This window comes from Chiloscyllium plagiosum, chromosome 4, assembly GCF_004010195.1.
Source record: "Chiloscyllium plagiosum isolate BGI_BamShark_2017 chromosome 4, ASM401019v2, whole genome shotgun sequence".
Lineage (NCBI taxonomy): Eukaryota > Metazoa > Chordata > Chondrichthyes > Orectolobiformes > Hemiscylliidae > Chiloscyllium > Chiloscyllium plagiosum.
Window position 1 is genome coordinate 127,848,196 of NC_057713.1, and position 14,097 is coordinate 127,862,292.

Below are 14,097 nucleotides of genomic sequence, written 5' to 3' on the forward strand. Positions count from 1 at the left end.
CCAATATTGTAAAAAGATAACTGGAGTACAGCAGTCATCACGAAGTGATGAGTGCTAGGAGCTGTGTTCAATCTGGTCCCTTCGGTATGATCTTATCCTTCAAAGCAGATGCTCTGCATGATTCAATAAACAGATATTTTGGCACTGGATAAGACACATCTGGAATCAGCAAAATAATTGTAAATGCCTCTCATCTTAGTTGGGTCATTCACAAACATCAGTCAAGACTCTGGTATCTTTGCCAGGTTTTACAAATGTTGACGAGGAGTTATTGGTGAACCGACAGCTCTACATTTGTTTGTTAGAGAACATATTTAAAATAGGCAGCTTCCACTTCTGTGGTGATTCGGAAAAGGAGTGGGGGGGGGGGGGGGGGGGGGGAAACCTATGACCTATTGGAAAACAAACTAAGCATTTCACAGTGTATAGATTTCAGTTGTGACAGGCCAACTATTTTCTTAGACACACTTGCATTTATTTAAGAAATTCTTGGGTTAAACAAAGGGATATAAGCACTGGGGAGTGGAACTTCTCACATAAGTCATGCCTAGATTCAGTGTACAATGTGGAGGTGGTAATGTTGGACTGGGGTGTACAAAGTTAAAAATCACACGACACCAGTTTATAGTCCAACAGGTTTATTTGGAAGCACTGCTCCTTCTTCCACAATTACCCAATGAAAAAGCAGTGCTTGGAAAGTTAATGCTTCCAAATAAACCTGCTGGACAGTAACCTGGTGTTGCATGATTTTTAACAAGATTCAGTTTGTACAGATTTATGTAAAACTCTAACTTGGTTGAACATAATTCAGTCATAGCTTCCTTGAACATACTTAACTGCTCCAAGTTTGACATGTCATTTACCACACTAACCATTGTGTTTCGAGATTGCAAATTAGTCTCAAATTAGGAGCAATTCTATACAATGGATTAGAAACTGACTTTTCAAAATACACCTTCAGGGTCATTAGATAGAGGCTGCCTTTATAGCGATCTCTATGATGATTTGAACCTTGTTCTCACGAGTCAAAGATCAGGGCCAGGTTTCAGTTTCACATCTATCAGAGAGACTCTAAAGGGTTTCACATAGGGGCTTCCCAACAACCCACTTGCTTCTTCCATGAATTCATGCCACCTTATTATTTTTATTTGTTCCTTTAGAATATCCTGTACAACTGCAACATAACTTCCCAACTTCTATACTTAATGCCCTGACTGATGAAGGCGAGTGTGCCAAAAGCCTCCTTCATTTTTAGAGAACACCTGAACGCCAAGGTTCCTCTGGTCCACTACACTCAAGGCCCTACCATTCACTGCTGCTCCTAATTCACGGGTCAAAATGACAGCGATTCACAGATTACTTTACATCAAAGAAATTCACCAAAGATCCTTAGACAGCACCTTCCAAACCCACAACTGCTTCCATCTGGAAAGACATGGAACATTACCACCTGCAAGTCCCCTCCAATTCACTCAACATCCTGACTTGGAAGTACATCACCATTCCTTCACTGCAATTGGGTCAAAAGCCTGGAATTCCCTCCCAAACGGTATTGTGAGTCAACATACAGCACAGGGACTGCAGCAGTGGCAACTCACCACCACCATCTCAAAAGGGTAACTAAGGAAGGGCAATAAATGTTGGCCCAACTAGTGTCCCCCACATCCCCCAAGTGAATTAAAACAAAATTGTTGCAGTGCTCCATTGCTTCTCTTCCTCCTGCCTATTTCTTAATGAGTTCTTAACCCTTCTTAAAAGCCTATTACCAATGCTCTCCCATTTCATCTCTATCCTCCAGCAGAGACCTACTTTCATCAAGAATCACCTCTCCCTACTGAAGTTATCAAGCTATTTTTCTTCATTCTCCACCACTTGCTTCATCTCCAACTTTGATACTCACCAGAATCCTGGAACTCAATTACCTTGGAACTGCATTCTCACTTCTCTTTAGCAACATCCTTCCAATCTAGTGTCCACCTAACACTACACTGTCAAAGTCATAAATTACATTCTGTGAGCCTGTGACCATCATGTTTCTTCTCTTCTCATTCTCCTCTAGCTTCTTGTTTGTTGCTTTCCCCATAGAATCCACTTCTGATACTGCTCTCTCCAGGTTCCAAACATACTTGTAGGGGAAAAACATTTCTTGGTGGCATGATCCAGAAGCAAAAGATTAGTTTGCAGATATATGCACCATCACATTTAGCTTTATTAATACCATTTATGCAAAGGCCACTGACAATATCAAAACTATTTGTCAGACATGAAGTCCTAGAGTTGAAATTTTCTCTTTCTTAACGCTGTAAAAATAGGAAAATTCTTATTGGTTCCTGCCTCCACTTAAAAATCCTAATTAACACTATTATTTACCAAATTTAAATAATTCAACTGTTTCCAAAACACAGTCTCTTTTCCACTGCTTTACAAACTTCAATCAGGTCTGCAAACCATTTCCTCACTTGCGATGCAACAACTTTTAAACTTTGGTGGTTTCTAAACATTAACGGCTCACAGCAACCCACTATTCTCAGGAAGTTGACTGAAATTGTGGCGATGTTCTCAAATTTCCACATGCCCCCTACAAAGACCAAGTTTCTTACTATTTTTCACTTCTTAACACTAGCTATATGAGAGACTCTCAATAGCAAGAGAGTCCTACCTTCTCAATTCAGTCCTTTCCACCTTCATAGCTTTAAGAACTAGGAGCAGGTGAAAGCCATCTGGCTCCTTGAGCCTGCTCTGCCATTCAATAAGATCTTGGTTGATCTTTTCATGACCTTAGCTCCACTTACCCACCCTCCATCATAACCCTTAATTCCTTTACTGTTCAAAAAAATATCTTTGCTTTAAAAACACTGAGGAAGCCTCAATTACTTCACTGGGCAGGGAATTCTCTGGGTGAAGAGGTTCCTTCTCAATTCAGTCCTAAATCTGCCCCCTTTATTTTGAGGTTATGCCCTCTTGACCTAGTTTCACCCCCCAGTGGAAACATCGTCTCTACTTCTACCTTATCTATTCCCTTCATAATTTTATATGGTCCTAAAACCATTTTTCTTCTATAGTGCCTTTTAATTCCCAATCTATGATTTATTTTTAAAACGTTCTCCTTCTGCATCCACTGATTTGCAATAATCAAACGAAGCAGAGATCTGTCGCTGTATAAGGATACTGTTGATTTATAAATTACTACTGGCTCTAAAGCAACAGCATAATTTACCAAGCACCAATTAATCTAACAAAGTATTTTGTTATATTTATTTCAAGATATTGCAAATGAAAATGATGATTTGATTTGGATTTATTGTCATCACATATACCTAGTATAGTGAAAAGTTTTGTTTTGCATGTAGTACAGACATATCATACCATACAAAGATCATTGGGTGATTGAACAGAGCGAGGAATACAGAGTTACCGCTGCAAAGAAGGTGCACAAAAAACAAGATCAACATTAGATTTGAAATTTGAGGGGTCCATTCAGAAGTCTAATAACAGCGGGGAAGAAGCTGTTCTTGAATCTGTTGGTACATGCGTTTGAGCTTTATATCTTCTGCCTGATGAATGAGGTTGGAAGAGACTATAACAATCATTGAAACAAATAAATGAAAATAATTATAATACACAGGATATCACATTGGGAGGAACAGACCAGAGGGTCTTTATCGATGTACATGAGTCATTACCCATATGTTTGTATGAACTGCCACTATCAACTGAGAAACTCATATGGGAACTCAATAACAGTTACTTTACTGCAGATTAATGAGTTTGTACATTAAAAATACATTAAGTATTCTAATTTTAGAATCAGAGAATATATTTCTCTTTTTAATCTACATTTGAAATAATGCGAAATTAAATAGCCAATTTGTTAGGGTTCCTTCTCATTACAGACATTGCTGAATCTGCTTTGTATTTATATAAATTTAAGTTCACTTTGCAACCAGCATCCATCTTAATTGACATTACGTTTCTAAATACAATCTCATATGACAATAAATCCAAATCAAATCATCATTTTCATTTGCAATATCTTGAAATAAATATCAATATTTTTGCAGCACTTTTGAGCTTTGGATTTTTTTATTAAAACTAAACTATAATTTGTTATTATGATAGTGAATATTTACACTACACTTAAATCAACTAACATTTTAATTTGAAACTCGGTTTTTTGATTTGGGAATAGGATTGAAAAATAAAGCCTTAAATTAAGTTTGAACAAAGTAATTTCTTTTTGTGTAGTATTTTTAAAATGATTGTCTTAAAGGCAATTCAGGGAGAAATAGCAATGGATCTCTATACTTCATGATGCAAAAATGTCAGTAGGATTTTAGGTCAAGTGTTCTACAACTGATTTTCATGCTATTTACTACAGATCATCTAGTAGCATTTATAATGTCAGATATGCAATATGGTTGAGTAACTCTTCTGCATAAAGTGGAATAAAGTGGAGGGAAGATTTCAGTAAACTGCCTCTTTCAGAACTACGGACACCAAAATAATATTTTGCTTTTAAAATATTAAATTGCATTTAAAACAGTCGAGTTTCAAGACTTAAATTTTTCTAAGTTAATCCAGCTTTTTAAAAAAAAAACTAGTTCATCCTTTTTCCTACTCAAAGGCATCCTTTGTTATGTGCAACTCACTGCCCAGAGGCCAACCAGGGAGACTGACCCCAAACTACCACAAGTATGTTGTGATTCACTCATTAGTTGGTATGCAAGCTTAATATTCTTTCCCTTCTGTGGAGAAACAGACTTGTTGGACAATGATTGCATTTATCAGCACGCACTTGCAATGCAAGAATGACTGGCAGAAACTTATGCCCTACAAGTCTATACCAGCATGGGAGGCAATGAGAGGGGGTTGTAATGCATTTACAAATATTCAAATGTTGGGTATTTCTAATACTGATGGTAGGGTTCCACAACAGAGTTTGAAATCTTACCTTCGCCCTCTTCTTTTATGGACTTTGGTTGAGATACAGCAAAACACTGCATAGTTTCATATTTCTGAGGTGCTTCCTGGTTATCATGCCCTTCCTCTTCAGTGTCACCAGGTGGTTTAACCAACATACGACAGTTGAAAGTGTGACTGTTCCGTCTTGGAGTTTCATTGGACCAAGGCACCCCATTCACTGGAAAATGTAACGTTTTGCACAGTCACTTTGAAATAGGAAAAACATTTCTTAACACTGCAAGAACAAATGCATACTCTGTTTTGCTCGAGTTGCATACTACTGAAAAGTTTCATTGCATGTTACACTGTTTATTCATTTAATTACAATGCTCAAACTGCCTTTCCATCATGCATATTTGAGTTTACGAGTAACCCATTTTCTCACATTATTGGAAGAAACGTAAACAAATTGAATACATTTCATCTGGCAATTTTATTCTGAGGCATGAACTGATAAAAGTGCAAAAGTTTAAAAAAAAAATCAGGGGACTCCCATTAAAGATGGGGAAGCTTTTTTTTGTTTTCAGAGGGTCATTAGCCTTTGGAACTCTTTCCAGAGAACAGAAGTAGTGGGATCATTGAATACTTTAAGACAGGAGGTAAACAGATTCTTGATTAACAAGGGAGTCGATGGTGATCAGGGATAAGTTGAAACGTGGAGCTGAGGCCATCGGATCAGCCATGATGTTATCAAATGGCAGAGCAGGGTAAGAGGGCCGAAGGAGTACTCTTTATTCACTGCATCACGGTACATTGAGCCACTGTGACGACTTGTGACAATAAAATCAAACCAAAATTAAAACTAAATCAAAGACGTTAGGTATACAATTGAGTACTGCTGCTCCTAACTTCTATATTCCAATGTAAAACAGTAATATTTTGATTTGTTGGTTCACTTTATTTGCCATTAATGAGACACACAGCATTGGCATATTTAACTGGCAGAGTAAGCCAGCTGTCCACTCATTAGATCAGCAACGTCAAAGTTTTGCCTTAATCAGAATGACCCCACAAGAAGTCACACTCTGAACAGGCACATGGTGTAGCATGATGGTTGGTCAAAGTAGAAACCAGCTGGTTGGGTAAGGGGATAGGTCAGTGATTCACAACACCTCGTGTTTTGTTTTGTGGATCCCAGGGCCGAACTCCTGTGCCACAAGGCACTGACTACCAATTTAGAAAGTCACATTGCAAACCAGCTTCCCATCAGAAGGTATTTCACTAGATAATAGCAAGGGCATCACTGAAGTTTCATTGCCAGTTTTCATTGATAACACTGATTGCTTTTGCACATAGGTAGAGGTACTAAATAAAACCTTACCAAGAGACTTGGGCAAAAGATTTCGCACAAACTCTGCATGGTCACCAACGTGTAGTATGCTGTATACACTGGAGTTGATAAGCTCTTCCTGGTTGTATTTCAGGTACTGGGTCACATTCTCAGAGACAAACACTATATGTCCTTCAAGATTGACCACAAAAAAGAATCCATCCAAAGCCTGCAAAGAATAAATACTACAATATCAATAGTGTTCAAACTCAACAGCTAGTGCATTCTCCCAGTACACTGAGATGATGCTTCATTCTGCTAAAGTTCATGGTTAGTTGAGAGAATTGCTTTCAAATATCAGTAGCTCTTTCAGTTCCATTGGAGACCATCCCTCCAATGTCAAGCAGAGCACAAGAAAGGAAGAACAACTGTTTTTAGTTATATTCTAGATATCCTTAATATCTTCTGTAATTCAAAACGGCACCGGAGCATGCCGACATGTTATACTTTACACTCTATTTCTTTGTTAAATACAGAAGATAATAAATTAAATTAAAATGAATGATTTCAAGACTTGTTTTCCCTGAAGGACATTAGTGAACCAGATTGGTTGCATAGTTGCCATTGCACTAGCCTTTAATTCCAGACTTAGCTCACTGAATTCAAATTTCACCAACATCATGGTAGGATTTGAATACACGTCCGGAACATTAGCCCGAGATTACTGATTACTGCCAATCTAGCTCTCACCACCTCCCCTCTTCACAATAGGTGACTGTTGCACATAGAAAACAAAGTTTCACAATTAAATGGCGGTCTTATCAATAAGGAGGACTTCTTGACTCAGTTAGTTCAAACAGTTAGCATTTGAGGGATGCAGACCATGACAATGCTGGAATCCATCCCGAACCTAGACTGTGTTAGATTATCTTAGCTCAAGTTAGAGGTCCTGCACCCTCCGTGTTCACAATACTGCACTGGGTGATGCAGAGTTGAATGGGATAGCTGGATTCTGATTTCAGGGTACCACTTAACTCTTGCTGCTATAAGTGTTCGCATCAATAGAGAGCAAGCCAGGATCAGTTTTGTTATTATTGGATGCTCTGCTCATCTGCATCATCTAGGCTCAAGTGAGGAACAATCATTTGGATGAGGAACCCGGTGCCCACAGAATTGTAGCTCAGTAAGAAATAAACACAGAAGCAAAGTGAAAGGGAGTTGGTGGGGGGGTTACACTGAGGAACTTCTTATACATGCTGCTCAAAAGATCGATATTGGACTTGCATCTTTGTTATGGAAAAAGGGAAGGAAACTGGGTACGAGAAATGTTGGCTAAGTCAGGATTCCATTGAATGGCGGAGCAGGCTTGAACAGCCTCCTCCTATTCCTATTTCTCATGGTCTATGGTCAATGTAAACATACAAACTTAGAAAATGATGCAAACAAGCCACAGCATCATGGTGTAACTAAGCATGATGGTTCCCTATGTCCCTCACACAGCAGCAGCCATATAATGTCCTGAGAAACGTAAAAACAAAAAACCTGAGCAAATCCAGGGGAGAACAAAAAAAAAACAGGAAAATTCCCAGAGGTGATTCAAACTTGGAGACACAACATCGATGAGTCACATTGCCCAATATCTAAGCAACCTTTTGAAATCGTGCAAATTCACAGATGTTGCTTAACCCATCAACTTGCTGCAAAGGTTAATGCCCCTCCAAAGAAATAAACCTCTCAACATCGAAGCTACTCATACACTTGCAGGATGTAGGTCTGCTCACTGAGCTGGAAGGTTAGTTTTCACTGGGTCTTTCAAGTTCATTAGCTGCTCTTTTAGTGTATTGATGGGTTTGTGGGCTACCATGATGCCAAGGGAGCTGAGTAGTCTGACAGTTATTTCCGAGATGTCTTTTAAAGGGGGGCGCGGGGGGGAGAAGAGGAAAGAGTGTGGCTAGGGTTTCTGGACGTATTTTGTCTGCTTGTTTGGGTTCATTGGGTACCCGTTCTTTTTGAATACACTGTATAGGTGGTTTTCCTCTGCACTGCAGTGGGTGGTGGCTCATTAAAATAATGTTCTAATGCAGCTTCATTTGGAGATGTTGGGAATGATTGCTTCTGTAGTTCAGCATTTGGTCAGTGTGTGTTGTTTTCCCTTAGACACTGGTTTGAAGTTTTCCATTGGCTCAACTGCGACATCTAGGAATGGCAGTTTGTTGTTGTTTTCCTCCTCCTTAGTGAACTTTACCAGTAAGGATATTATTGATGGCTTTGAAGGTTTCCTCTAATTTGTTTCATTTAGAGATGACAAAGGTACCATCCAAATAACGGACCCAAAGATTGGGTTGGATGGTTGGCAGAGCTGTTTGTTCGAGTCTCTGCATAGTCTCTGCTAAGAACCCTGACATTGGGGATCCCATGGGTGTTCCATTGATTTGTCTGTAGGTTTTGTTATTGAAGGCGAAGTGAGTGGTAAGGTATTGGTCCACTAGCTTGACGATACTGTCCTTGCTGATGAAGTTGGTGGTGTTTGGTGTATGTGTCTTTGATTCTTCCAGTAGTGTAGTCAGTGTTTCCTTGGCCAGGTTGATGTTGATGGATGTGAACAGGGCTGTTATGTCAAAGGAGACCATTATTTCATCCTCTTCTATCTTGGTGTCTTTGATGGTCTTCAGGAATTCTTGGGTGGAGCGGATGGAGTAGTGCGAGCCTTCTACCGAGTATTTTAGCGTTTGGTCTCGCTCCTTGGCCAATCTCTAAGTTGGTGTTTCCAGGTAGTGAGACTATGGGTCTGAGGGGGCTCCTGGTTTGTGAATTTTGGGTAATCCGTAGAAGCATGGTTGTCGGATCCGTCCGGTTTCATTTTTTTGGAAGTTGGTTTTATTTATTTCTCCAGATTTGACTTTTTAAGAGTAGTGATTCAGTTCTCTAGTTGTGGGGTCGGGTCTATCACTACTGAAATGAACCTTCTAGCTATGCGAGCAAACTTATATCCAAAATCGCAACCCGAGCTACAAATCTTCTCAAATCTCACTAAGTCTCTTAGAAACACTGAATCCCTACAGCGTGGAAGCATATCTTTCGGCCCATTGAATCCACACTGTCCCTCAGAAGAGCATCTCACCAAGATCAATCCCTCACCCAGCCCTGTAACCCTGCATTTCCCATGGCTATGCCACCTAGCCTGCACATACCTGGACACTATGGACAATTTGCATGGCTAATCCACCTAACATCTTTGGACTGTGGGAGGAAACCCATGCAGACATAAGGAGAACACACAAACTGCACACAGTCGCCAGCGGGTGGAAACAAATCCGGGTCCTTGGCACTGTGAGGCAGCAGTGCTAACCACTGAGCCACCGTGCCTCTTGGTGCTCGTCTTGATCTAACTCAAGCAGTACAATTCCTCCAGCTAAACCAAATGTCTCCAAAGTCAATTTATTTTTTTAGAAAAGCGAATCAAGACCAGACTTGACAGGTGATATTTAAAGGGGCAGGTCAGGAGTCTTGCCCATCAGCTTTCGAGCCCCATGGAGCCTGTCTCACCTCTTTTTGTGAAGGCCCAATATATTAAATGCCATTTAGGCACAACTGGCTAGCAATGGGTTTTCTCCAAAATTTAAACAACTGAGCTGGCATTGGGGAAGGAGAAAAAGCTCTGCCTGTCAGTGATTAACTGACAGCACTTCATTGTCGAAAAATGTGGCGCTGGAAAAGCGCAGGGGGTCAGGCAGCATCAGAGGAGCAGGAGAATTGACGATTTGGGCATAAACCCTTCATCCTCTGATGCTGCCTGACCTGCCATTCTTTTCCAGCGCCACACTTCTTGACTCTGATCTCCAGCATCTGCAGTCTTCACTTTCTCCCTGACAGCACTTCATTCCTTGGTTCCCAGCCAGACTTCCTTCCTGATGCTACAATCATGTGAGCAAGGGACCCATTCCCACTCCTTGCAAGTAACCTTGCAGGTGTAGCTTTTTAGGATTTCCCTTGCTGCAAGCCTGACCCACCGCCAAGTGGACTGAAGGGCTTCAACTGAGTGTTAGGAATGGGCAGAGTCACTCTTCTTACCACAATAAATGGGCTGCAACAGGAAGGCAGCAGGACCCTACTGCCAACAAACTTGCTTTGAGAAGGGGCATGAAATTCTGCAGGTACGTTTAACGTGTCATAACCAAGGTCCTTGCAATAACCTCAAAACCCTTCCCGGGCCTCTATATTACCAATCATTTGAGGCCAAAACTGACATAGTAATCTCAATCAAGAATAACTCCTTTGATCTGATAAATGACTACGTATTAACAGACAGTGAGGTTACATTAGCTACTAATGAAAGAAAAAAACCCATCTGGCATTGCTTAATTTTACTAACTGTAAACCACCAAATTAGAGATTAGGGACATTTCTTGCCAACTGAACGCTGTTATTTAAGTTGAAATCTCATTGTAAACTGAAAAGCAGTGACTGATTATGCAATAGTACATAAAGTCAAAATGGAATATAAAAATTATGAAGAAAATTAAATATTTCTATTCATAAGATGTACTCAATACTTTCTTTGTTTCAATATTTTGAAATCTGTACCATATTACAATTCTACATTCTGGGACAAAATTTAAAAGATTTAATAGGGGAGAAATGGTTGAATTAACTGCACAAAAAAGTACAAAGGCTATAACACATCAATTTATATTCAGCTGGTAAAAACATATCACATGAAACAATTTGAGACAAATGTATAATTGCAATCCTTAGTCACATATTGGCTTAATAAACATTCCATGTCAATGATAAGATCTCTCAAACCAAGTTTCTTGATGGCTCATAGGATAATTGAATCATATAGATTGCAAAAGTAACAGATTGACTCTACAGCCCAATAGAAAAAGCTGGACTATAGTGGAGTAAATCCCATGGCTTCCTCTGTTGATTATTATCTCTGTCCAACTTACATGCCTGTGTGGACATCACAGCTGCCCAGTATTGAATTTAATTGAAGCACAAGTTTCAATTTAGATTAATGTTCCTGTGGTCAAATGTTCTGCAATATGCAAAAACGGCACAAATTGGCAGTAGCCATTTAGGCAAGATCGACAAGCTGCTGCTGACTGAACCATGCCCAGGAAGAAGCCCACACTTTTTGAGCATCAATTATTTTGGGAAAAACTGATCTCTGATCATCATTGATTCTTTATCTCTCTTTCACCTTTTTGGCCTGAAACTAGTCCTCTCTCTAATGAGCAAGCACCCCTATGGCCCTCTGGGATCAAACTTAACGAGAGGCCGAATGGCCTATTCTTGCTCCTATCTTCCTATAAACCTCCATTACTTAGCTTAGCAGGACTGCCATCATACAGTTCCATTCCAAGCTGTCCAGTCATAGCCAGAGGATCACTTGCTCCAGCATTATCATTTCAGAAGTTTCCCAAACATCCATCATTTATTTCTTATCTAAAAATGCTGTCCCTTAGCAATATCAACTGAAAATATAACTTAAGGTTCTACATGTCTGATGATTGCTAGTTCTACTTCTTCACCTCGGATTTTGAGCTCTCCAATGCCTCTATTTAGTCATAGTTATCTGATATCCAGCAATGAATCAGCAGAAATTATAACTATTAGCAACCTTAAGCCACGAACCTTCAGCACTCATTGTCTAGGTCACTTCTTCCTCCAGCCACAGAAATTAAACCAGATTATTTTCAACCTTGGTCTCCTATATGATCCTGAGCCAAGCTTTCAGCTCCACATCCCCTCTCTTTCCAAGACTGCCTAACCTACTACTGCTATGCCTGTATCCTTGAATCTGCTGATGCCTCCCTTTTTACATTTTTGTTACCTCTATTTTCAATGGCTGTAACACAAATCTGGCTAGACTTCCAATTTCTACCCACTGTATGGTCATGAATGAGCTGAGGTTTAATGTCTGCATCCCAATTCACACCAACCCCTATACATCACAGTCACTGGCTTCCAGTCCAGCAATGCTCCAAATGTAAAATTCCCATCCTTCATTGCAAATCTCTTCATGGCTTCACGTATCGGTTACCTCCTTCAGCCATCCAATACACCAAGACCTCCAAATCTGGCCTTTTGTGCTTTCTGACACAATCCATTCATCGTTGGCACCATGCCTTCAAATGTCTGAGCACTAGCCTTTGGGATTAGTTTTTACGAAAGTCGGAGGAGTTGTTGACAGTGAGGAAGGATGTGGCAGGTTACAGCAGGATATAGAGAAGCTGCAGAGCTGGGCAGAAAGGTGGCAAATGGAATTCAATGTAGCTAAGTGTGAGGTGATTCACTTTGGGAAGAAAAACAAAAAGATGGCGTACTGGGCTAATGGTCGGATACTTGGTAGTGTGGATGAGCAGAGGGATCTTGGTGTCCATGTACACAGATCTCTGAAAGTTGCCACCCAGGTAAATAGTGCGGTGAGGAAGGCATATGGCGTACTGGCTTCTATTGGTAGAGGAATTGAGTTCCGGAGCCCTGAGGTCATGATGCAGTTGTATAAAACTCTGGTGCGGCCGCATCTGGAATATTGTGTGCAGTTTTGGTCGCCATACTATAGGAAGGATGTGGAGGCACTGGAACGGGTGCAGAGGAGGTTTACCAGGATGTTGCCTGGTATGGAAGGAAGATCGTATGAGGATAGACTGAGACACTTGGGGCTGTTTTCATTAGAGAAAAGAAGGTTTAGGGGTGACTTGATTGAGGTGTACAAGATGATTAGGGGGTTAGATAGGGTTGACAGTGTGAACCTTTTCCCGCGTATGGAGTCGGGTATTACAAGGGGGCATAGCTTTAAATTAAGGGGGGGTAGATATAGGACTGAAGTTAGGGGTAGGTTCTTCACTCAGCGAGTCGTAAGTTCATGGAATGCCCTGCCAGTAGCAGTGGTGGACTCTCCCACTTTATGGGCATTTAAGCGGGCATTGGATAGGTATATGGAGGATAGTGGGTTAGTATAGGTTAGGTGGGCTTGGATCGGCGCAATATCGAGGGCCAAAGGGCCTGTACTGCGCTGTATTCTTCTATGTTCTATGTTTAAAAATCTCTTAAGTCTCTTAACACCGCTCGTTGACCAAGCTTTTAACTTGGTGTCAAATTTTATTTGATAACATACTTGCATGGTGCTTTGTAACATTTCCTTATGTTAAAGTGATCATGTAGATGCAAGTTGCTGCACTCAATGAAAAATGAGACTGTGGACAAAATAAGAACAAGAGGGAAAGTACTGCATGCCAATAGTCTTACTCAGTCCTGAGTTTCCATGTGCATAACAGAATTACCATCAGAAATGAATCTGACTAAAGAGACATTACAACTGAATCAAATCTTATGTTCAGTGAACAACTGCAGATGTACTTTCACAATAGAGGTCACTTTTTACCAAAGACTTTACTGTCAACTGTACCAAATAACTATTGTCCTCAGCAAAATAAGTTTAGTCAGCATAAACTAAGAATCAAAGCTCAGATCTTCAACTTCCTCTTTGCTACATGTATGTTACAATTTTGCCATTAAATCAACAATATTAAAGAGAAATACATTTGAATTTCTGATATTGTGTGTATTAAGTTGCTTTATGGGCAATGAAACCACATGGTCGTTTAGGTATTCCCGAGAACCCTTACTGCAGTTTTGAAGACTGTTTCCAGCATGAAAGATCAAGAGAATTTAGTCAAAGTTATTGTTATCATTTTATTGCTAAAACTGATTCTTTTTGTCCTATCTTTTGATCAATTCAGCAAAACCTGTTAACACATTCTATCATTAGATTAGATTAGTTACAGTGTGGAAACAGGCCCTTCGGCCCAACAAGTCCACACCGATCCGCCGAAGCGCAACCTACCCAGACCCCA

General features: G+C 40.2%; 2 protein-coding genes across 9 annotated transcripts in view; both read right to left on the reverse strand.

Annotated features, from left to right (window-relative positions):
- Window positions 1–14,097, reverse strand: part of kcnb2b (potassium voltage-gated channel subfamily B member 2b) — an 891,048-nt gene that overhangs the window by 101,121 nt on the left and 775,830 nt on the right. The gene's annotated exons all lie outside the window — the stretch shown is intronic.
- Window positions 1–14,097, reverse strand: part of ncoa2 (nuclear receptor coactivator 2) — a 304,099-nt gene that overhangs the window by 74,518 nt on the left and 215,484 nt on the right. For all 8 annotated transcript variants that reach the window (XM_043689194.1, XM_043689197.1, XM_043689193.1 and 5 more), the window contains exons 6-7: window positions 6,284–6,461; window positions 4,952–5,140 (exon numbers count right to left, since the gene is read on the reverse strand). In XM_043689194.1, the coding sequence (XP_043545129.1) occupies window positions 4,952–5,140; window positions 6,284–6,461 (367 nt within the window). The remainder of the gene's footprint in view (window positions 1–4,951; window positions 5,141–6,283; window positions 6,462–14,097) is intronic.